The sequence below is a fragment of the Sciurus vulgaris genome (assembly GCF_902686455.1).
Source record: "Sciurus vulgaris genome assembly, chromosome: 6".
Classification (NCBI taxonomy): Eukaryota; Metazoa; Chordata; class Mammalia; order Rodentia; family Sciuridae; genus Sciurus; species Sciurus vulgaris.
Genome location: NC_136466.1, coordinates 153,562,752 through 153,587,404, shown reverse-complemented (window position 1 = coordinate 153,587,404; position 24,653 = coordinate 153,562,752). Strand labels below are relative to the sequence as shown.

Below are 24,653 nucleotides of genomic sequence, written 5' to 3'. Positions count from 1 at the left end.
ATGGAAGAACTTGTTATAGACCTTCCAATTATCACACAAGGCTTTTTACAGCTTCTCCTCACCCACACTGCTTGCAAGCAACAAAGCATGTGTCAGCGCCCATTCCCTCCACCCTGGTGAACATTTGGGAATTGAGGGTATACCTTATCATAGACACAGCAAGGACACGTGAGTCAGTGCCCCACTTTTACTGTGAAGTAGTCAGTGGTTTGAGGGGGAAGCTAAACTTGTGCTTCACTAGTCTCTATTGTGGAAATATGAGTCATGAGTCAGCACCTCCCTTTTGTTAAGGTGATGTTAGTGGGTCCAGCAGGAAGTTGAAGAGGCATGCCCATCCAGCCTCAAGTGGCACATCATTAGGGGACTGTTGGAGGGGGAAGAGGTGGGGAGAATAATAAAAGGAAAAAATAGGTGAAAGTGAATCCAGAGTCTCATAATTAAATACAAATAAGTCCAGAATACAATAAAAGTCACTATTTTCAAAGATAACTAAGAAAATGAGACCTGTAGGAAAAAAGATAATCAGATTTCAACAGTTTCCAACACAGATGTGAAGGAGCGCTTGGAATCATCTGACAAAGATTTTGAGGAAATCTTAAATAAATAATTCCAGAATCTCCTAAAAGAAAAGTAGAAAAGAAATTCAACAATGATTTCATAACAAAGTTATGAATTAATCCAATGGAAATTATAGAAACAAAAAAGTACAAGGCTAGAAATAAAAGACTCAGTGGATGGATACCAAGTGGAGACCGCAGAGCATAGATGGTGAGTTAATGAAGCACCCATAGAATGTACTAATCAGAGCAACAAACCCAACATGAAAATAGCAGAATCACAGGGAACACAATACCCAAAGAGTTAACAATTATTATCTTCTCCAAAAGGAGAGAAGATCAAGGGTGGGACTGAAAGTGTATTAAATAATAATGACCAAAACCTTACCAAATAAGGTGGAAGGCATCAACCTAAACATACAGGAGGCTGAACAATCCCAATAAGATTAATTCTAAAGTACCCTTCAAAACAGTCAATAGTTTAACTCCTGAAAGCTAAGGGCAAAAACCTCAGAAGCACACAGGAAAATGGAACATTTTTTATGCTAGACAATAATATAAATGATAACAGATTTATTTTTATCTCAAACAAGGAAGACCAGAAAGAGGTAGATGATATTTTTTTTTTTTTAAAATACTGGAAGAAAAGAACTAAGAACTAAGAGCTATATAATATTATCTTAAAATTATCTTCCACATGCATAAGCACCTCAACTGGTAGAATACTAATTTTGTTTCAACTATCAAAAACGACCTAAAAAGCTTAATAGAAATTTGACACGTATAATATTTTTACACACTTGGATGGATTTTTTAAGCTCCTGAACCCTCCCTCTCCTTTTATTATTTCTTTTCCATGAAGATAACTTCTGTTAGTAATTCATAAAATCAGGTTTGAGAGCAATACTTTTGTTTTTTGACATTAACAATCCCTTGTGTCACTTTGATCCATGAAGGATACTGTTGCTGGAAGTAGAGTTCTTAGTTCATATTTTTTTTCTTATTTTTCTTTCGTGATATTTTAAAACATCATCTACTTCTTTCTGGCCCTCATGGTTTTACATGAAACTGTGATGTCATTTACATGACAGAAACAAGTCTTCAGTGCTGATTGTACTTAAGAGCGCTACATGAAAGAAATAAGCTTTTCATTCTTCACTCAAGGTAGTAGTACATTGACAACATAAGACTAATAAGTTATATATATATATATATGTTATATATAAATTATACATACATATAATTTTAACAAGAGCAACTAAGAAAACTAAACAATATCATATGCTTAAAACACTTCAAATAAATAAAGACAGTATTCCAAAGTTTTCATGGAACCCATAAGAAAAATGATAAAGACACAGGGAAGAATGAGAGACTGACTAAAAAAATAGAAATAAATAAAAAGTGTCAAATTTAACCTATAACATATGGGTTAATTCATGGCATATTAACATAACACGAAGTAATATAGATGGCCTAAATGAACCAACTAAATAACACAGGAAGGCAAAATGATTCAAAACAATGTAGTTACAAATATCCTATCCCTTGGAACTAATTTCAATTATAGCATGACTAATGAGAAAAAAATTCATCAGGCAAATATAAAAAAAATGTAATGTAAAAAAAAATGAAGACAAAGTAATAATAATCATTTTCTCATCTTAGCTTCAAAAATTGAAGAAGTAAAAATATCAAACTTTTTCTAAATGTTTTTTGTTGCACTACTACTCACAAAACTAAATATGTTGTCAGTAAGATGAAAGAACCATTATTCAACTTAAAAATAGTCACAACAATTTCTTCACCTTTCCTTTTAAAATCAGTATCTTTCTAATCCAGGTTTATTTGTTGAAGCGTTTAAAATATATTCATATGCAAAACAAAAATAAGTAAAATAAGCACATCTCAGCTATTTCTCTACAGTAAAAAGAAAGTTCTCTTGTAGTAAATTGGTCCCATTCTTCTTTAATCCCTGAAGAACCTTGACCTTAGAATGATGTTCTCAGAAGTACTTGGAAAATCAGAGTAGGGGCATCCTAGCTCGGCAAGTTGATTTGTGATCAAATGGAAGTCTTGATACTGATATTTCATTTTACTGGAGTATTTCAGTGCCTTTGTGAATTTCTAGGCAACAGTTCTCAGTGAAAGAAGCAGCTGCCTCTTTAAATGACCATTGATGTTCCTCTGAGGGATGCATTGTTGCAGATAAGGCCCTCCAGAGAAAACACCAAACCCAAACTAAAGCAAGGGGTCACTCTGACTCACTCCTGAGGGTGAACTGCTGAGAGTTTGCTCTTATTATCTCAAAATTCTAAATCTTCCATCTGGGAGTCATTTCTCCCCACCATTTTTGAATGTGTGAAGTGATCATAAGGAGTATTTCCAATATGGATATGCACATATTTCCCTAATAAAAGCTCCTTGCTTTCTTTGTTCCCGGAGACTCTGCTTTGTGTGTTACCCTCAGTGCTGCCCTTGCACAAGTAAAAATCTCTCTTGCTGTGTACCCTGGTGCACACCTGTAATCCCAGAGACTTGGGAGACTCAGGCAGGAGAGGCACAGTCCTGAGACCAGTCTGAGCAACTTAGCTAAATCTTGTCTCAAAATAAAAATATAAATTAAAAAGAGTGGAGGTGTCCCTCAGTGTTAGAGTGTCCCTACAGTTGAGTCTTGGTATTGCCAAAAGCCAACCAACCTACCCCAAAAGACTAACTAAAAATAAAAAGTTTACTCACTTTTTGATCTGTGGTTCTGCTTATTGGTTTTGGACTCACCCAGGGATGAGACCATTGCGTTTGGTGACACTTTGAATACGCTCTTGAGGAGAGAAAATATTTGAATGAATGTGTATCCTTGAGAAGTGAGGCAGGTTGTTTTCCTTAAGACATGTGGTCAAGAATGACTGATGCTAGGACAAGGATACATGGAAGAGAGGAGGAGAAAAAGGAATTCTGCTCTTCCTATTTGCAATTCCAGAAGATTAAAGCGAAAGTGAAAACCATTTGTGGTGATACAGCTTGTAGTAGTACAGTTGAAAAGCTGCTTCAGTTTCTATCTGTTCTTCTACAAGGTAATAATCATTTATTAAAACATCTGAAATGCAGACTTTCTTTAGTCCCCACAAGTTATTGTGTGCATATAAAGTGTCTTCTGAAAAATTCATGTGTTGGGTAGTGCTGGAGTGTTCAGAGGTGAAATGATTAGATTAGAAGCTGTAACCTCATCAGGACATTAATTTATTTGATGGATTAATAATTTGAATGGATTCCTTGTTGATAACCAGGTGGGGTGTGGCTGAAGGAAGCAGGTCACTGGAGACATGCCTTTGGGCACTCAATCTCATCCCTGGGCTCCGACGGCTCATGCACTTGCTGTCTGTCCTTCCCAGCTGCTACAAGTGATATAGCTTTCTTCTGTCACAACCATCAGTCATGATATTCTGCCTCACCCTGGACCCACAGCAAAGGAGTTGTCTGATCTTGGACTGAACCTCGTAAACCTGGAACTATGAGACCAAAAGAGACTTTACCTTCTCTAAGTTGTTTTTGTTGGGTACATTTCTCACAGTGAGGAAATGTTGACTAACATACCACAATTAATTCTTTTGTAATTAAAAAAATCTGTGAATCTCATATGTATATAAAACATATATAAAATTTGTATATATGTACATATATAAAATACATATAAAGTTTGTGTGTATATATACATATATATACACAGATTTTATTGTCAAATACACTCTATTGTCCTGTATATATAAAGAGAACAAGTAAAAATTATATTTACTAAATTAAGAATAAACTGCCTTGTGCAGTAAGTGCACACCTTGGGAGGTTGAGGCAAAAGGATGCCAAGTTCAAAGTCAGCCTCAATAAAACAAAGCTGCCCTAAGCAACTTAGTAAGACCCTTTCTCAAAAACAAAACACACACGCACACACACATACAAACACACACACACACATACAAACACACAACAAAGCCGGAGATGTGGCTCAGTGGTTAAACTCTTCTAGGTTCAATCCCTGGCATCGAAAAAAAAAACAAAAAAAAGAAAAAAGGAATATATTTCATAAGTTACAACATGATAGATAATCTCATCTATTACAATGAATTAAAGACATCACATTCTAATATTTTTTATTCCCTAAGCTGTTATGGATGGAAAATATTTCTAATATATGAAAAAAGCTTTACCACTATATTGTTTTTGGCAGTATATCATTCAATCAGACTATACATATAATACTATACAACACAGATGTATTATTTTATAGTTTAATCATGATAATAACTGTTTTCACTGCTGTAATTTAGATTCTGGCATATTGACTGACAAGAAAATATCTACTTGCTATATAGATTAGTTAATACAAACCCTTTCATTTAATTTTATTTCTTGTGACATTAGGGATTGAATTGAGGGACAGTCCACCACTGGCTCTTCCTCCAACCTTCTGTGATTTTTTTTAGAGATGATCTCATTAAAATTCCGGGGCTGACTTCAAACTTGAGAATCCCATGCCCCACTTTATTTTTTTAGAATATAGGAACACCTCCCCTATCTCCTTTCAGTGGCATTAAAATTAGATGGTACATTTTTCTTCTCTGTGTGTGAATGTATGTGTTTCATTTGTCCCTCTGTCACCCCCTCAGAGTACTCTGCATTCCTGTGTGCATGTGAGCTCCTTATATCTAAAATAATGTTGAGTCATTATTCAAACAGAAGAACAAGTAGTCATTACCTCCTTCTGCCCTCCCTCATTGCAGAATAAAAGCACATGGCTTCCTAGTAACCACGTTATTGGAATTACTGTAACTTTATTTTAAATTGAGTGAGTCCTACACACACACACACACTCATACACAAACATACACAGGACGACAAGGTAATATGCAAAAGTGAGACTTCTCTCTAGAACTCTTTGTGTTGCTTTTAACCATCAGAATATCTGTCTTTTTTTCCTGCAAAACCAAGAGGGATTTTACCACTGGTAGAATAATGGATTATCTGTGAAAAAGGGAGAGATCAGTTATTAATTGAATCGAGGATTGGCTTGTCTCAGTAGTTTCTCTTCTCTGGGTTTTATTTGATTGTAATCGTGAGCAAATAATTCATCCTCCATTAAATTTAAAATCAACAGGAGAATAGAAGGAAGTTAAAAGAGACAGGGAAAATTGCTTGAGTGACATGGTTCTATTTGTTTGGGTAAAGGAATCGCCCCACAAGATATACAATGCAATTCAGGCTTATTGAATAGAGTGGTTATAGTGTTTTACCCTTTGAAGTTCATATCCAGGAATTTCAGTGGCAAATGGGAAGGCTCGGAGAACTAATTTTAGATAGCCTATTATTTTCAGGTATTATTTTCAGCTATTTTAGATTTGTGTGTGTGTGTGTGTGTGTTACCAGGGATTAAACCCAGGGCCTTACACTTGGTAGACAAGCACTCTTGCATTGACCTATACTCACAACCCTGTTATATTTTTATACATTAATTCTTTTAAGACACATGCACCCTAGTTTTATATTTCCATTTTACAAATGAAAAAATATGCACTTGCAAATGTCAAATCACTTACCCATAGTCATTCAGGTACAAATCTGTGGCACTAATGTTAATATATTAAGTGCTTTTCATATAAAATTATTTCAAAAATGTGTTCTAAAGCAAAGTTCATTAGGAGAACTCAAACCACCCAGTATATAAATTGTCCCACACTTAGAAATATGTCAGGATTTCATTCTCTAGTAATAATGAGATACGTAATTTGGATTACTTGTTCCATTTGAAAATTATTTTTAAAATACCTGTTGTACATAGTAAGCCATCTTTTTAAAAGCATGGACAGCTTATAGAATTTTAATGAACTATCAAACCAAATATGAGGAGAAAAAAAGGAACCCCAAGGGATAAGGATATTGCCACACTAGCTGAAAACTGCTGATCCCTGCAAATATGAATATCTGACAAACTCGGGTTGAATTAGGAAGCGGAACCCAGGACGAGACTGTGTTAAGAAGTCTGACAAGAACCTGCGCCCCAAAGATGTAGATCAAGTCCTATGATCAAACAGAGAGAAAGCATCTATGGCAGGGGTCTGGTACTTGGGTTTGTGCATCTGTATGACTCACATAACCTCAATATTTAAACATGTTTTAAAGTAGTCCTACTCATGTTCGGTCCCATGTATTAATAAAAAATTAAAATCCTTTGTAAATATATCTTCAACCAAAACCTCATAGTATTCTCAGAGAACACAAGTCAAAATAAGCCAAAATTTGCAAAATAAACATAAAACAAAACAGAGTTTAAACATTGAACAATATCGTATGTGAATAGTAAATATTTTACTGTTCATAATTTCAATAAAAAGAATAAAATAATTCAGAGAAAATATGAAAATATTATATTCTATAAGAAATAAATAGGCAGATGGTTGCTGGACACTCCATCTGCCCCACCCACACCACAGACTATTTCAAGAACACAAACAATAATAGATGTTGACATGGATGTGGGGAAAAAGGCACACTTACATTGCTGGTGGAGTTGCGAATTGTTGCAGCCACTCTGGAAAGCAGTGTGGAGTATCCTCAGAAAACTAGGAAAGGACCCACCTTTTGACCAAGTTATCCCACTCCTTGGCCTAAACCCAAAGAACTTAAAATCAGCATATTACAGTAATATAGCCACATCAATGTTTATAGCAGAGCAATTCACAATAACTAGATTGTGGAACCAACCTAGATGCCCTTCAACAGAGGAATGGATAAAGAAATTGTGGTATATATACACAATGGAATATTATTTAGCTATAAATAAGAATAATATTATGGCATTTGCAGGTAAATGAATGGAGTTGGAGAATATCATGCTAAGTGAAATAAGCCAATCCCAAAAAACCAAAGGCTGAATGTTCTCCTTGATAAGTGGATGATGATATATAATGGGGGTCGGGGGTTGGGGAGAGAGAGAAGAATGGAGGAACTTTAGATTATGTAGAAGGAAATGAGAGGGAGGAGGGGTATGAAAATGGTGGAATGAGACAGACATCATTACCCTATGTACATGTACGTTTACACGAATGGTATGAATTTACATCATGTACAACCATAGAAATGAAATGATGTACCCCATTTATGTAGAATGAATCAAAATGCAGTCTGTAAAAAAGAAAAAAATAAATAAAGAAATAAGAAATAAATAGAACTTTTAAAAATGAAATATAATTACTCGAAGTTAAAAAAATATTATTTTCTCCAGATTAGACATAGAAGAATCAATATACAGAAATATAGGCCATAAGAAATTTACATTTCAGCATGGAGAGGTAAAAAGACAGAATAAAATACAGAAATAAAGAGATGAATGATTATGATGATAAATATCATAATTAATAACACTGAAAATATTGGTACCTTTAAAATAAGTCTTAGTCGTCCAAGAAAGCATGTCTATTAAACATTGCTCTAACATCCATTTAATTATTTTTACTTCCAAGATGGTTCAGATTGTAGTACAATATTTTGGCATCAATTTTATTTTTTATATTATTTAGCATTACCAAGTATGGTTCATGAATAGGCAACTGTTTTTCAGTTTTAAATATGAAATTTATGGTTATGTATTGAATTATAGAATATCTGAGGATGCTAAAATCATTAATAGTTTATTTACTTTTTTGTTAATCTTGTTCCCTAGTGTTTATTCATTTTTAAGATAGTGTTAACTTCATTTTATTGCATTTAAATATTAGATAATTCTCCAATTTCCTCTCTTATTTGTTGCTGAGGGTTTTGATTCTCTTATTTGTTGGTGAGGGTTTTGATTAAGTAGCATTGGTGGATGCAATTTGCTTTCTCTGCTCACATGAGAATTTTTTATCCAAGAAACTGAAGTTTCTAATTATTAAAACATCAGACATGCCTTGTGGATTTTGGCTTTCTTTTCAGTGGTCAGTACACAAGTCTTTTGAAAGTGGGGGACATCACTCCACATGCTTGCCACAAGGGACTGTGAACTCTTATGCTTGGGAATGGCTGTCTTGGAGCTCATCATTAGGCAAGTACTGGGGTCTTTCATCTAAGAGCAAAGGCATAAAGGAAATATTTACTGAGTGTGGGATGGGAAATCATTTTTAATAAACTTCATGGCCTACTCTTCAAGGATGTAGCCTTTCTATTTCTGATTTGGAGATTAATTTTTAATTAGAACAGAAGTATCATTTTGTAGAAATTCATTTGCTGGTCTGGGAACATGGATCCCTCACCTCTACCAGGATTTGCTACCGGTATATTTGCACATGATTTATGTGTGTATGTATGCATGCATACATGTTTTATATTTATATGTGTGTGCATGGTAAAATTTAGATAGAGTAAGTTGCACAGAACTTGAAATTTCTATTTAATGGATTTTCACAAATGTAGAAACCAATTAACCAGTACCCCAATAAATGTCAAATCGTTGCTTCACCTGTGAAGGGACATTTTAATCCTCTACAATATATTAAGGCTTATTTTATGGGCTAGAATATGTGGTCCTTCATAAGTGGTTCAGGTAAGTTTGATAAAACTGTTTTCATGAAACCTTTTCTGTAATTGAATATTGGATGGATTGGTTGGTAGTATTAAAATCTTTCATTTTTCAATCTATTTGTATCTTTTACTTATTTTGAGCTGAGTGTTAAAATCTTGAATTATTAGTAAAAGTTTTCTATTTCTGTTTAGTTATGTTTGTTTTTACTCCTTTCATTTGGCCGCTATGTTTCAGTTATAAAAACACTGAGAATTGCAATACATTTCAGAAGAATTTACCCTTTTTACATTGTAAACTATCTCGATTTCTTTCTTTATGTATATTCTCCACATTTTTATTGGTGCATTGTAATTGTACATAATGGTGGAATTTGTTGTTACATATTCATACATGCATGCAATATAACAATGTAATTTGGCAATATCACTCCCCAGAAAATTCCCTTTTCCTCTGTTCCTCCCTCTCCCAAGTCCTTTTCCTCCACTCTACAGATCTCTCTTAGATTTTCATGAGTCACTCCCCCTTGCCACCATTCCACCCTTCTTTTCTTTTTTCCTCTCTAGTTTCCACGTATGGGAGAAAACATATGGCTACTGCCTTTCTGGGTTTGGCTTATTTTGCTAAACATAATGGTCTCAAGTTTCACATATTTTCCAACACATGACAATTTTATTTTTCTTCAAGACTGAATAAAACTGCATTGTGAATATATGCCACATTTTCCTTATCTATTCATTAGTTGAAGGACACCCAGGCTGGTTCCATTAAATTATTTCACGTTTTAATGTTTTTTAGTTTTAAAAATTTGTTCTAATTAGTTATACATGAAAGCAGAATGCATAAAGAATCAATAAACTATGTCACTTTTTATCTCTGGATACTAAGCTTGTTTGGAATTGCTCTCTCTCTGCATTATCTTTCTTCTCTTTCTGTTATATTCCTTTCCTCCTTTTATTTTTAATGTATTTCTCTATATATGCTTAAAGTGCATTTGTAATAGAGGGCATATACTTTTGTCATATTTTATCCAGTCTGAAATTTTTATCTCTTGAGTATCTTTTGTTGAATTATGTGCTGCCCAAAATTTATGTTGGAGTACCTACCCCAGCAATGAATTTGAACCTTCTTTAGAGAAGGGGTCTCTATACAGTTAATCATGTTGGGCTGTTTTATTGATTACTATGAACTTTAGGTAATGTATTGTAAATAAAACTGGATGTTGTCTTTTGATAAAGAGTCATAAGTCATTGCTTTTGAAGCAGTTAAGTTGCTGACAGATCTTTATCTGGCATGCCTGATTTCATTATTTTTTTTTTTAAGGAAACTCTCTTTTCATTTTATTCTTCTTCATAGAACATAGGCTTTACTGAAGAAAATGGCCTTTTTTCTTACTGCCCGAGATAGTCTGTGAAATCTCTCCCCTGTGGCTGATCAATAACTTCAACACCTCCCTGTCCTGTATTAAACCTGAATTCAGTCTCCCCAGAAGCTGCTTTTGGCAAGTGTGCAGGGCTGTGTCCATGCACAGTGCTTGTTCAAAGCTTATGCTAAACCCTTGCTCTGACTTTGTGGTGCTTTCTAGGTCTTTTCTCCCCTTCCAACACAATCCCAGTCACGGCAGTAGTTCTAAGATCTGATCTCTGCTTCTCCACTCTTTATCCTAATAATCCCTCTCTGGTGTCAAATCACCATAAAGTGTCCCTAATCAGAGTCTGGCCGAATGTGTTGCTCCTCCCATGTTTTCCTTCAAGGATGACAAGTTAATATGGCTCTCAGTCTTAGATATGGAAACCATAGCTTCATTATATGTGGTCCACTTTTATAAATATTTATGGTGAAAAAACAAATCTACCAGTGATTCTATTGTGTTAAAAAATACAAGCCTCATTGACATGTTTTATGTCTTTCAGAAAATTCTTATTCTCCCCAACCTTCTACTTATTTAATTACTATGTTCTATTATTTTAATGGCAATTTGAAGAAGAAATAAATGTTTGTTCAGTCTGTTTTTTAGGAATTCAAATTGTAACACATTACTTTTCACATAAGCTAGACATTTTTCATAATAATTTTATATTTTCTCATTTGTCTGAGTTACTATTCAAATATTTTGGATAAGCCATATTTAATAATGATTCTGCCTTCTTAAAATGTTTCTGAAATGTCCTTGGTAGGTGATTTGTTGGGAACAATTGCAAGGATAAACATAGAAAAGAAAAGTCATTGAAGACATCATTCCAAAATTAAAACCCGACAGGAAAAGAATCTGCTTACATAAGGCAGGAGGAAATGATTCTAACATTTATTTAAACCCTTCTAGGGTTTAGTGATGTTTTTCTTTAATGACATCTCTTTCAATTCTGGTAACAATATTTTAGTGACAAATAGTACTTACTAAGCTTGACAAAAATAATACAACTTTCCAAACACTCCCCCATCTGAAGTCAAAGTTTATGTCCAAATCTTTTATACTCCAGGGCTTCTCTCCCCAATCAGAGCCTTCTGCATCTCTAGAAGCACAGTGTTTTATAAGTATGGTCTGTAAACCCTCTTATCTGTACTATTGTCAGGCTTAATCATTGTGTATTAGTATATTTCTACAAGTAACCCTCATGAGAAACAAATATTTGGAACAATAAAATAATTTTCAGAAGTCTTTCTTCTTTTATTATTCACAAAATAATAATCTTATTGTAGGAAAAACTGTCAAAACTATTTTATTCTCATCACCCTTTCATTTTAAGCTAAACTTGCTTCTGTTGTACTAGATTCTAACACATGTCGACAGTATTCCTTGTGATTGAACATGGGGATCCATTAGTATTCCTGTAGTAAATAAGCAAACTATACTTTTAAAAACACAAAATAGAATTTTTATGTATTTAGGTAGCCATTTGTGTGAAGTTGAAACGTATTAGACAATGAATTCCTCACAATCACATTTGTATTTCCAATATTTAGAATTAATTGTTACCTTGTAAATATACCAGAGTTTTTTTCTAAACACCTGGGGGGTTAAGAAATATAGGTGACAAAGTTTACATGATTTTCTTAAATTCTAGAAGACCCATTCTGACTGACAAGTGTCAATGAGAATAGTAAATGAAACTTCACATTACATACAAAATGAATGTATCCGACTCTAGAAATCTAAACATAACTGTAGGGAGTCATCTTTATGTAGCAAAATCAGATGAGGTTGAGTCATGGACACAGAGGCCTGACGCCTAGGAACTAACTGCTGTGGAGGACAGTCCCAGATCACTGGGGGGTATGTGGCCCTGTGTGGGAGTGATTGCCTGTCTGGTTAGATGATAGGTTCCCCTAACTCCACCCCATCCTGTCTATCACAGAAGAAGCCCCTCCTGGTCTGGGCCCCTTTACCTGTGCGACTATAAATAAAGGAGAGTTGGGCCACTCCATGTTTTTAGAGGCCAGATCTGGTATGGCCCAATCCGTCACACCCCCCTCTCATTTAAAAAGAGTATTGGCTCTTGTGTGCTTATTGATTAGACTATTTTATAGGTAATGATCGATTATAGCCAACATCATCCTCTGGCAGTTAACCCTTTTCTCATCTATGCAGGACATGGCAGAAATCCCACACATAACGATATGAGAGAGCTACTCCTAACTTGGGTCTTTTCGTAACAGGTATTTAACATTGCCAAAGAAAAATATTATTTTTGTGAAAATGAAAACTTCTCTCAGAAATGGTGATTAAAATTGCTGAAATGTTTTCTAATCTTATAGTGAAGTTTCTGGTAAATTGTTGTGACCATGTTTTCAGTATGGATCATTTCACTGTATAATAACAGCAACTTTATTAAATTCAGTCAAAAGGGGGAAAGGACATGAATGAATCCTTTAGCTATTCAGGCTGCCACCAATTGCTTTCCTATTTCATTTGGGATTCATGTAGTAGATAATCATATTTTGGCACTTTCTAGTCATCAAAGTATTTTTTAAATTATTCCATTGCTATGCTTTTCTCAGTGGCAAAATTAATGTGGTTAACTATTCAATTGAAATGTTTATTTTCCTTTTAGTGCCTTTGCCAATGAATTACACCATATTTTTATACTCATTTTTGTTAATCATTTGTTAAATTGCAGCCTCTTGAGTTTTTATTGTTGATTTTTGGTTTCTGGGTCAGAAATGGAAATAGTCTCACTCTTAAATAAATTTGTGGTATTCTTACCTTCTGAGGATGTTTCCTATAATACTTACTTGGTAGTAAATATTAATGTTGGTGGGGTTTTAAAAACATACTTTCAGTAGTTTTGCATTTTTCTTTAACTTGATGATATCTCAATGAACAACTAGACTGTGAATTCTGAGGAAGCAGATGGGGAAGTAATGTTGCAACCCAAACTAGAAGCTGCCTTTTTGAACCTCATTAGTATTCAAGTTTTAGTTTTGATGTAAAAAATAACCTTACATGTTTGTAAGAATTATTATTTTTGCAGGATAATTATTTAAGAATCCCCACAAAGAAAAACTTTATCTTGAAAATTTAGCCCTTAAGAAGACTATTGAAATGATTATAATAAAGTCATACCAACACTTTTAGCAGAGATTGATGGTTCCTTACTACCACAGGCTAGTGTGGAACTTGCTTCTCATCTTCATATTTATGTCTGGTTATACCATTTCCTTGTTTCTTTTTATTTTTCAATATTAATTTTTTCTTTTGGAAAAAATATTTTGTTAAGGAAACGCTCTTTTTCTTCATGATTCTCTTTTTAAATGTTGGTCTTAAACTTTTCTTCAATACCCAATCTACTATCTAGTAAGTCTCACTGCTTTTCTGTAAGTACCAGGTAGGAAATTTTTCAGTCTTTCTAGGCCATATCTTCTCTGGTGCTGACTGCATGTAGTTTGAACACTGTCACATACAATAAGTGAATGAATGAGTATAACCATCGTCCAATCAAACAGATGATGTTGGATTTAGTTCACAGACCACAGTTTGCTGTCACTGCTTGACAACTTTGTGACAAAGGCTTTTGAAAGCAGGGGCTGTTGTCTTTGTCAGTTACTCTTCTAAAACCGCAGTATGCTCGTCACATAGGTATCTGATTAATATTTGAATTATTGAACATATTCCTAGAATAGAGAATTCAGGAAGAAAAATGCCACACAATTTGGAAAGCAACTGGATACTGTAGAAATCAAAGCCTAAGTAATTAATTATTTGGCTTGATGATGAATTCCTGTGCCTGGGATGATAGAACTGATTCATTTTGGAATTGTTTCACAGAGCATACCTGATTTTCATGTGAATTTGGTTAAAATAAGGACATTTGCAGGGTTAACTTCTGAGTAGACCTTTATATAGTGGTTTCCTCTTCACTGTCAGAGTTGTCACACTGAATAATTTCCAAACATAGACTACAAGTCCTTTATCATACTTGAATTACAGGTCTCAGTACCTTCACAGTCTGCCATTTCGACTTTCTTTGAGTCTTTTAACTTGGCAAAGTAGTTTTGCCTTGATTGATGGGTTTGATACATCAGTGACTGGTTACATGAAGGTGTTTTTCTAAATACTGATGTTAGTGCATGCCTTGCCTATCTTTCTTCTTCAACACAGTCCACAGATGAAAAAAAAGAAATTCTTTTGCAAAACAGAACTGACCTCTTCGTGGAATTCCGGTATAAGCAATTGAACCTCAGCAAGCCTCTATTACCACCAGGTTTTATACAGGTTCAACTGTTCTCCCGTGATCACTTACCATAAAGCAATAGACAATTGGGCCAAGGTAGCCTCTTGCCTGCTTTTGTGTACAAAATATAAATAGAATGGAGGAAATAAGGAAAAACAGTCCCGCAGCTGGAAGGCAACTTTAAAGAAAAATGATGTTCAGAGCTATACTGCCAGTAGCTGGCAAAGCAGTTTTTATAAAACATATTTAATGTTTACAACCACTTGGAGGCTGAGGAAGGAGTAATACTTTGAAAATGTGTTTAATGTTTTGAAACACTCTGTGGCCGAGAAGCAACTCCTGCTAAAATATATTTAATGCTCAGAGTCATTTGGCAGTTTAGGAAAAAAGAAACTTCTTGTTAATTTTTAACATTTATTGCTGATCAGTGGCTGCTAAAGCAACTATCAATGTGGTATGTTTTATGTTTAGGGACACATTGTGCTGCTACTGAAACAATTCATTCGCTTTTCTCAAGGCTGCACAAAATCTGTCAATAGTTTTACCTTTGCTGTTTCACCACCAGTAAAAACATGGGAATCAGACAGAGGAATAATATGCTCCCTGAATGCTCAGTCATAACACCCTATGGCCCTGAAAAGAGTTCTGCTATGCCAAGTGCTGTGGACACTTCGCGGCTGACACAGGCAAGATTATAAGGCCCTGCTCAATTCCATCAAACGTGTTAAAGCCACGTAGGAGATTGTGAAGCAAAAGTGTAATCTGATAATTGATGCTTCTTACATATCAACAGCTTGTCTCCACACATTAAGATAAAAGAGTCCTCTACACCAAAGAAATGTAAATTGGAATAGAAGGTCTATTAGGTTTTTAAACAAACTTGGTTTAGTTTGTAGAAAGGAAGTTGGTAAATATTGAACTTTGTGTGTCAGAAGGAGAGACTGTTTGAGGAAAAAGAAGATGATAATTAGCAGGAACATCTGAAAATTATGCTTTCTTTGGCTAGTGTCCTCAGAATGATCACCACATCAGGTCCAGGACACATCCCCATTTTTAGACAGCACTTTTCCAGGGATTGTGTCAAGTGGTATGCACACAATTTTTTCCCTTGGTACTTTCAATAACTCTGAGAATAAGATATTTTTATTCCTCTCTTGGAGGTAAGAAAAGCAAAGCACAATCAGGAAAGATCGCCTATCCAAAAGAAATAAGGAAATTTACTTGGACGCCTAACAAAGTGGTTTGAAATCATGACAATTTTAAACCCACATATGATTTCAAGTTCATGCTATAGCTGGATATGGTGGCACACACCTGCAATCCTAGTGACTGGGGAGGTTGAGGCAGGAGGATTGCAAGTTCGAGGTCAGTCTCAGCAATTTAGTGAGGTCCTATGCAAATTAGCAAGACCCTACTGAAAATTTTAAAAAGTAAAAGGGGCTTCATATAGATATAAAGTTTTTGCTATATTTTATGTAAAAGCAGGGAGGACTTTAAGGTGGACCTTAAAGTCATGGGCATGTATTCCCAATATTAAAGATGGTCAAATGATTTCCCACATTGAGTACCCAGATTTCAGAGTTGTGATGGACGGGTTACTCCTTTATGCTGTTCATTATTCCACTTTTTCACAGAAATATCTGCAGAAATGCCTCACACTTATATCACCAACCTGTTCTAGGTGTGTTGTGGGTAAGTAACAGGCCTCTGCACTTTCACAGATTCTAAATGGCGATGAGCTGAACTCAAGAACCCTGTTCCATCTGGACTTGATTTAGATGATGAGCTCCTGGACTTTGAACTGATACCATAATAGGATAAAAACTTGGGGTCCTAGGAAGTGGTTGAATATATATTGCTGGAGAGGAATGTCCAGAATTCATGAGAAAGCGGGAGACTACAAAGTGTTAGGCAGAATATAAGAGGATCAAAATTATCACAGCTTCTTCATGTTCATGCTTTTGTATCATTGCAAAATGAGGGGTGAACTTACTTATCCCAGATTAAGCTAACCTGAGCCAATAGCTTGGCTATAACCTCTAAGTTTTGGGTCAATGCATTAGGTAACAATAGATAACTGATACACAACCTTCATCAGTTACTGAAAAGGAGTATCATTAGTAATGAGACAAATTAGAACCATGTCCTATCTGATGGAACAATAGGAATACTGCACTGATTCTCTGGTATCTTGGACAAATATATATATATATATCCTTAGTTTATACATGAGGCAACCACACAACTCAAAATGAGGGATATCCTAAAAAAAATCACTGGCCAGAAATCTCCGAAAGGGTTAGGGTCATGCCTGCCAGGAAAAGGCAAGGAAGAGATCCAGATTGAAGGGAACTAAAGATATCTAAAATATAAATGTGATGTATGATTTGGAACTTGAACTTTAAAAGTTTAACACTTCATTGAGACCATTGATGAAAACCGAATGGGGTCTAAGGATTAGAGTGTAAATTCCAATATGAAGGTTGATTCTCGCTAAAGAGGGAGAATGTATTAGGAGCACAAGAATCCACCTGCTGCCTCCGAATTCCTGACAAGGACCGCCCTGAAGAACATAGACCTATGCCCAGGAGATTCCTGCTCTGCTGTGCTCCGCAGCTGCTCTCAGTTATCACGTCCGGCTCTAAGACAAGGCAACATATGTATTTTATTGTTTCTTGGGGTTTATTTTCCCCCTCTATGACATCTCTGTGAAAATAAGCAAGTGTGGGCATTTATAGGTGTTTCCACATCAAAACAATGATGTAATAAGTTAATGCTAAGTATAAAGATCTTCACTATTTCCTTCTTGGAGATATCCTTTCTTCAGTACAAACCAAATATACTGTCTAGTCAACAACCCCTGAAAGACCCTAACAACAACAACAACAAAAAATTCGTTTTAGCATTTGTCCCCAAACTTTATGTGAAACAAAATAGAGTTCTAAGAAAATATGAAAGGAGTACTTCTTAATTATTTTTAATTAAGCCTGTAGTTAATTTTTCCAATGTACCTTGGTTTACTTAAACTTCTAGTAAAGCTTTTTCTAAGAAGGTGGATAAGAGATTCCTATTCTTCAGATCTGTTTTAAGCAGGAACGCCATTCTAAAATTATATATTAAAATATAATATATTTACTATAAGACAATAATAGGCATTCCAAACTTCTAAGAATATTATCTGAAATTGAAATCTAAAACTAAGTTTCCCCCAGATCGTTTTTTAGTAGCTACTAACCCTAGAAAAACAGTATAATTATGATTAAATCCATTCCAAAGAGCCTGGGAGATGTTCTTACTTTCTCAGATACAGGAATTACTGAGTTTTATAAAGAAAAAATAAAACATATAAAAATAATGTACAAAGGATTTTTTTTTTTAAGATGAAATAAAATAAAGAATAAAAATCTCTGGCTACATTATCTGGTACCTTGGTATTGCTTAGGGAGTGGTACATTTTACTACATAAATTATGATTCATGATTCACAATTGACAACTACTAAAACATGTCATGGAGACCTGGTTATTAATAATCTAATCAGCTGTCTCAAAATGAGTTAGCTGACGCAGAGGGAGAGACCACAGTGTGAATATGGATTTAAACACTTGAAGCCTTCCAGTGTTCCATGGAAAGTAACTTAAACTGCATAATCTACTGATGCATAATCATCAGATATTAAAGAGGGCACATTCCTGCAATTCATTGTAACTCTAGTGATCTTAAAGAATTAAGACCACATTCATAAAGTCTAAATTTGTCTCCAAGGAGTAGCTTTGAGTTGGAGAATATCTGGATCATTAAGTAATTTCCTTAGGTCAAAGTAAAAGCACTTTATCTCTGAATATTACTTCCATGGCATATTGGATGTAGCAGAAGTTGGTAACAGAATGACCTTTCTCTTAAACAATTCATAGATTCAGTAGAATTTTCTTCAACTTAGGGAATTAAATGCACTCCATAGTGTTATAAGTCTTAAATATTGATTTTCCTCTAAAATCTCAACCTGCTCTGATCACCACCATTCTCTCTTTATACACTTACGTTCCATGTAATTTTCATTTCACTTAATTTCTTTGCAAGTTATTTGAGTACCATGATTTCAGGTATCTAATCCATGATTGTGACATAGACATTTGCATAAGACACTTCATTCCAATACTACTTCGTGTTCTCTTTTGTATTACAAAATAAATTATTTCACTATATGTATTTTTAAATTGGTTGTTTCTTTTCTTTTAAAAAATTGAAATTGTCCCATTCTCAGTGGTTGGGAAAGAAAAGTTGTATCATAGGGAATGCCTCAAGTGAGATGTGTTGCAACCAAAGCTACAATGTGAATTTAATGTGAAGAGTTCCATTCAGTCTGGATCAATGTTTAAATATTCCCAGAAAAATGTCAAAGAGGAAGGACTGCCTAGATTATATGGGGGTGGGTGGTAGTTAGGAAGGTGGGGGAAAAAATAAACTTTTATTTGCTTATTACAGCAGTGAACCATTTCCACCCAGTAAGAAGCGCATACTTGAGAATGGAGTTCAAGTAATCTGGAAATATCCAGTAAATACAAGTTCTGGATACACAATAGTTGTTGGTGAGATTTAAATTAGTCACAGAAAAAGAGAAGCAACAGATGCCACAAGTGTAGGTGGCTCTCCAGTGTCTTGGGCTTTATATGTGTGGGGACATTATGAAGAAAGGCAAAAGCAATGTATGCTACATTTTTACTTTTAACATTTAATTCATAGGTGGTGCTTGTACCTCGGTGTTCATTTGAAAAGAGCACAGTATGTAAATGTATTTCAAGAATACCCAGAGTAACCCACAATATGTAAATAGTTTCAGATTCAAAAGAAATACTCCAGCTATGAAAAAATATGGGTACACTTCAGTGAATCTCACCATCATGTACATCCAGAAGACTGTGCTCCTAATTAGAATAAGTTATACTCCAGGTATGTATACTATGTCAAAATATACTCTACTGTCATGCATATCTAAAAGGAACAAATAAAAAATCAAATTGACAGGGGAAAGTGGGTAGGGTGGTACAGGCCTCTAATCCCAGCTACCACAAGGCTGAGCAGGAGGATCACAAACTCAAGGTCAGCTCAGGAAACTTGGAACCCGTCTCAGAATAAAATGAAAAGAGCTGGGGGCAGGGCTGCAGCTCAGAGGTAGAGTCCTTGCCTTGAGCAGAAAGACTCGGGGTCTATCCCTACTACCATGGGGTGGAAGGAATGTGCTGCAAGCCAAGTTAAGTTTTTACAGGAGACTTTTGAGTAGCCAAGGAGAAATATTATTAATGGCACAGAACGACACACTTCACACAGACTCATTTTCCACAGACCTTAACGGTGTTACACCCTGAAACTGCAAAAGCTGGGTCTACTTCATTTTCTCATTTACCTACCTTTCTCCTGATTTCCCAGATTGATTTCTTTTGTCAGGCACTAGCTGCAAATTTTCTAAATAAGGGCTTAGCTCTTCGGCCCTGTGCTTTATCCTAATCAACAAAAGACCTAATTGTTTATCTCATGAGACAGAATTTTCTGATACTGTAACAAGATGTGTGTGTTTGCTTTAAGGATGTTGTTTTAGTAATAGAATCACTAAGCATTCCAAATTCATGTCGATATTTCTAATTTATACAAAGTGACTGGGTTAAACTACTTATCTACTGAATAGCATTGTTTTCTTAAAAGTCTTTTTCTCAAAGAATGTTACCTTTACTTTTCTTCTCCCTGTAAACTAAAGACACAATTAATAAAATTGTCTCCCTCATTTCCTGTTTTCTGGTAGTGCATTCTTCTTCCCCACTGTACTTCTAAATCTCCAGCAATCATAATGCTGCATAAAATGGGCAATTCAAAAATGCATCGGAAAATGAATGAGATCTGCAGCTCTGAGTACACAAATTAAAATTTGGAATCTAAGTGAACTACTTCCATTTGATTTCTTAGGTAAGGGTGAGAATTTGGTCTCTGAATGGCTGATAAGGTCACACACACAATTTCAAGTGCATTTGTAGTAAATCTATGTGACAACTTCTATAGCCACTAACCTGCTTCTGCCCTCAGGGCAGTGTGTGCAATCTTCCCTGCATGTCCTGAACGGTTGTAGGGGAGCAGCAGCCCTCTGAGACATGTCAGACTCAGGAAATATTAACAATGGCTCACTACAAGTTTCAAGTTTAACCTACATGTAGCGACTTTATCTTCCATATGTGATAGGAACTAGAAGTTCCTGAAGATAATTTCTTTAATCGGGAATATTGAACAAAAACTTCTAGTCTCTTTTCTTTTTACTCCATTATTTTGATTACAAAAATTTTAAACACTCATAAAATTTGAAAAAATAAAAATGTGCTGTGAATACCAGTGATAGGAACTAGAAGTTATAGGAACTAGAATACAAGAATGAATTTGCAGTTGTGACCGAGGAGTAAAAATCTTAATTAAAATGGCCATTAAGGCTAGAATTCTCAGCTTAGTTAACCTTATGGTATATATTATAGGAATTTGTGAAGTCTTTGATGCTGAAATATGAATTTATATTAAATATAGATTATTAAGAATGATGATGTCACCATAATCAAATTGTAAATTTATTCTAATAATAAAATCATAACATTATTTTCTTTGTTGTTTGGTAGTATAACTAATATGGAATATTTATATACACAAAATAAATGATCTTACCATTCTCGAATCTCTATTGATTCTAAAAAAGATGTAAAACACCTCTTTCTGGACTCTTTCTAGGTCAGACTCAGTACACACTTTGGTTAAGATTTGCATACTTGAGTCAAAATTTCTCTCTGTTATTTGGTGGTATGAGGTAGTTATACCTAGCAGTCACTTGGTATCTAGAATTGTTAAGGATAATCTGTTTCAATACAAAATTATTTTTTTATTCTTGAACTATAAGGGGTGTTATGAAGTTAGGTAAATCAATATGTGGGAAACATGGAGAATGGTCTATATTCTAATTGATACCTTCATAATGAAGAGAAAAAAGAATTAAATAGAAAATGCTGAGAAAATAAATAAAAATAATTGCAGCCTCTATAGTTGAAAAGTAATTAGAGAATTTACAAATAATATATTTACATTAACCTGAAAATGTGAATGTTGGAGAAGTTTATTAGCATCTGACAGTTTTCATTTGCCTACTTACCCACAGGAGACATTTCTGGAACACTAGCAACATAAGGTCCATCCAAAAACTTTGGCTCATTGTCATTAATATCCTGCACTTTGATGATGAACTCTGATTCAGGCTCCAAGGGTTTCCTGGTCTCTATGTCCACAGCCTGTGCACGCAGGGTATAGAAAGGTTTTTCTTCTCTATCCAGGCTCCTTATTGCATGAATGTCGCCTGTAGTTTCATCAATGGTAAAAACAGTGCCAGCACCGTCTCCCGAGAGGGTGTATTTAACAGTACCCTCTCCCTTGTCCAAGTCAGAATGAAGCTTTGGGGTGGGGGAAGATAGAGAGAGAGAGAGAGAGAGAAGGAGAGAAGAGAGGGAGACCATTAAAAATGTTGCCATTATTAAAGAGTCACATCTTGCAGTATAATTTATTTAATTAGGAATATTAAACAAAAACCGTCTCTTTTCATTTTTCTCCATCATTTTTGAATATAAAAATTTTAAACATTCAGAAAATTTGAAAAAATGGGCAGTGAATACATACACACATATATATATATATATAGAGAGAGAGAGAGAGAGAGAGAGAGAGAGAGAGAGTGAGAGAGAGAGACAGAGATCCTAGATATAGTCATAGAAGATCTTTCAGTTATAAATGATAGACTATCTCATTTTAACTGGTTGGGATTATATGAATTATCTAATATTAACCAAATTATTAGTAGGATCAGTGGTTTTCATCTCAGATTAATAGATAAGTTTCTTCTAATTCATTCTCCTTATAGAATATTTCTTGTTTGTAATACAGAGAAATTTGAATTCAGTTAATTTCTTTTGAAATTCAACACATTATCAGTTCACTGTATTGTACCATGAAATAAGATACACATGAAATCAATAAGGGAGAGAATCAAAGAGAAGGGAATTCATCACAGTGACGTGGTCCTCATTGCTCAAACTGGAGTCCAAGAATAAGTGAAAGGCTCAACATAGCTTTGGAAAACCATAAATTATCCCAGAATAAGTAAATTTATGCAAGAAATAGCACATTAAAATATCATGTTATAAAAAGTTTGTTAATACATATTCTTATAATTAATATAAATAAATGTATTTATAATTATTTTACACAATAATTTGTATTCATATAATTATATCATCTACATTTGTTTTAATTCAGGTGCTGATATAAAATGTTTTAAACTGTTTTCACTCATGATGATATAATTTTCTGATTTCAGTTTCTGAGATTTTATATTTGGGAGCTCATTGTAGTCAACAGATCACTTAAAGAAACAACGCTGAACTTTTATAGTGCCCATAACCATTGGACTGTGCCTTACAATCTACATACAGGTACTGCTCTCTGGCAAAATTTTGGTACAAAAATGACTTTTGTGTTTGTTAATATTGCAGCAAAAAAGAGATTTTAAATATTTTTAATTACATAAACGTATTTTATTTGCATTTACCTTTCTGGGTGTTAGTATCAGTAACATCAAATTAGAAATACCAATTAAATGTTAACATTAGTACCTCTTTGCTTTCAAGCTTGACATTGTGATTTACATTCAGTAAAATGTTATTCTTCAGATTAACATTATTAACTTGAATTTATTCATTTTGGAACTTGCATTTACTTCAAAACTTGCTCTGAAAATATATTCGTGTGTGAGTGTAAGCATAAAGATTTACACCTGGTGGTGTTAGGAGTCAGTCCTGAGTAAGTGGTAGAGGTAGGATAACAGACATACACATCAAAGACAGCTCATAAGTCACAGAACTGGGGATAACAGAAAACTTTTTCAAAGTAGACCAGCATCAGGAAAATGGGAACTGGTATGTCCAAACTCTCCAGACAGTTAATTATAATCCCTTAAGGTAACTATCGTGTCAAGATCTCTTATGATCAGGCCTTCATAACTCTCCTGTTGTGACAGGTCATCACCAAAAATAGGTCACAGACACCTGTGACTATCAGTACCTACACAAAGACTTTCTGAGGTTTCTAAGAAGGGTAACAAATCACTTAATGGAGTATTAAAAATTGAGGTAAGATGAAAAAAAAACCCACAAATCCCTTCAAAAACCCAGATTGTGCAATAGCTACCCTGTCTCTCCATGAGAATGTCCACTTAGTGCCTATCCTGTGCCACCCTATCCTCACTATTTCTAATTAACTTCCGTCTCTTACTCTGTGCAACACACTTGAAATCCTTCCTATGGGATTGCCAAAAACTAGTCCTACCAACCCTGAAGTCACTTGGGCTCTGTGGTCTTCTCTTCAAGAGTGAAGAGGCATAATTAAAAGACTAAGGCAACAATTAGAGGGCATATGAATTCGATATTTCTGTAAGTTTCTATGTTTTAATTAAGAATGAAGAAAATTGCTATGAATGATAAGAGGAAGTTTTTTTCCTCCAAATATTTTAGAAACTGCTATGAAGCATAGGAAATTTCAAGTGTAAAATCAAGCTGTAGATAAATATTCTTTGAACTTAGGAATTTCAAATTACAAATTTCAATCATACCATTTAAGATATTCAATACAGTGGGTATTGCTTTAGCTTTGGAATTTATCTAAAGATATAAGACAGGCAAAAGCTCAATGCAATGGAAATGACTTCATAAAATGGATCACTTTGCCAATAGTTCAAAGAATATGTGCTGATATCTTCAGAATTGAGTGAAAATTCCAAGTTGGTTTTTTCAAAGTACTCCAAGTAGAATTA

General features: G+C 34.6%; 1 protein-coding gene across 1 annotated transcript in view; it reads right to left on the bottom strand.

Moving 5' to 3' along the window:
* Positions 1–24,653, bottom strand: part of CDH12 (cadherin 12) — a 993,970-nt gene that overhangs the window by 169,983 nt on the left and 799,334 nt on the right. Inside the window, exon 5 of the mRNA XM_079145106.1 lies at positions 21,948–22,242. Coding sequence (XP_079001232.1) covers positions 21,948–22,242 — 295 coding nt within the window. The remainder of the gene's footprint in view (positions 1–21,947; positions 22,243–24,653) is intronic.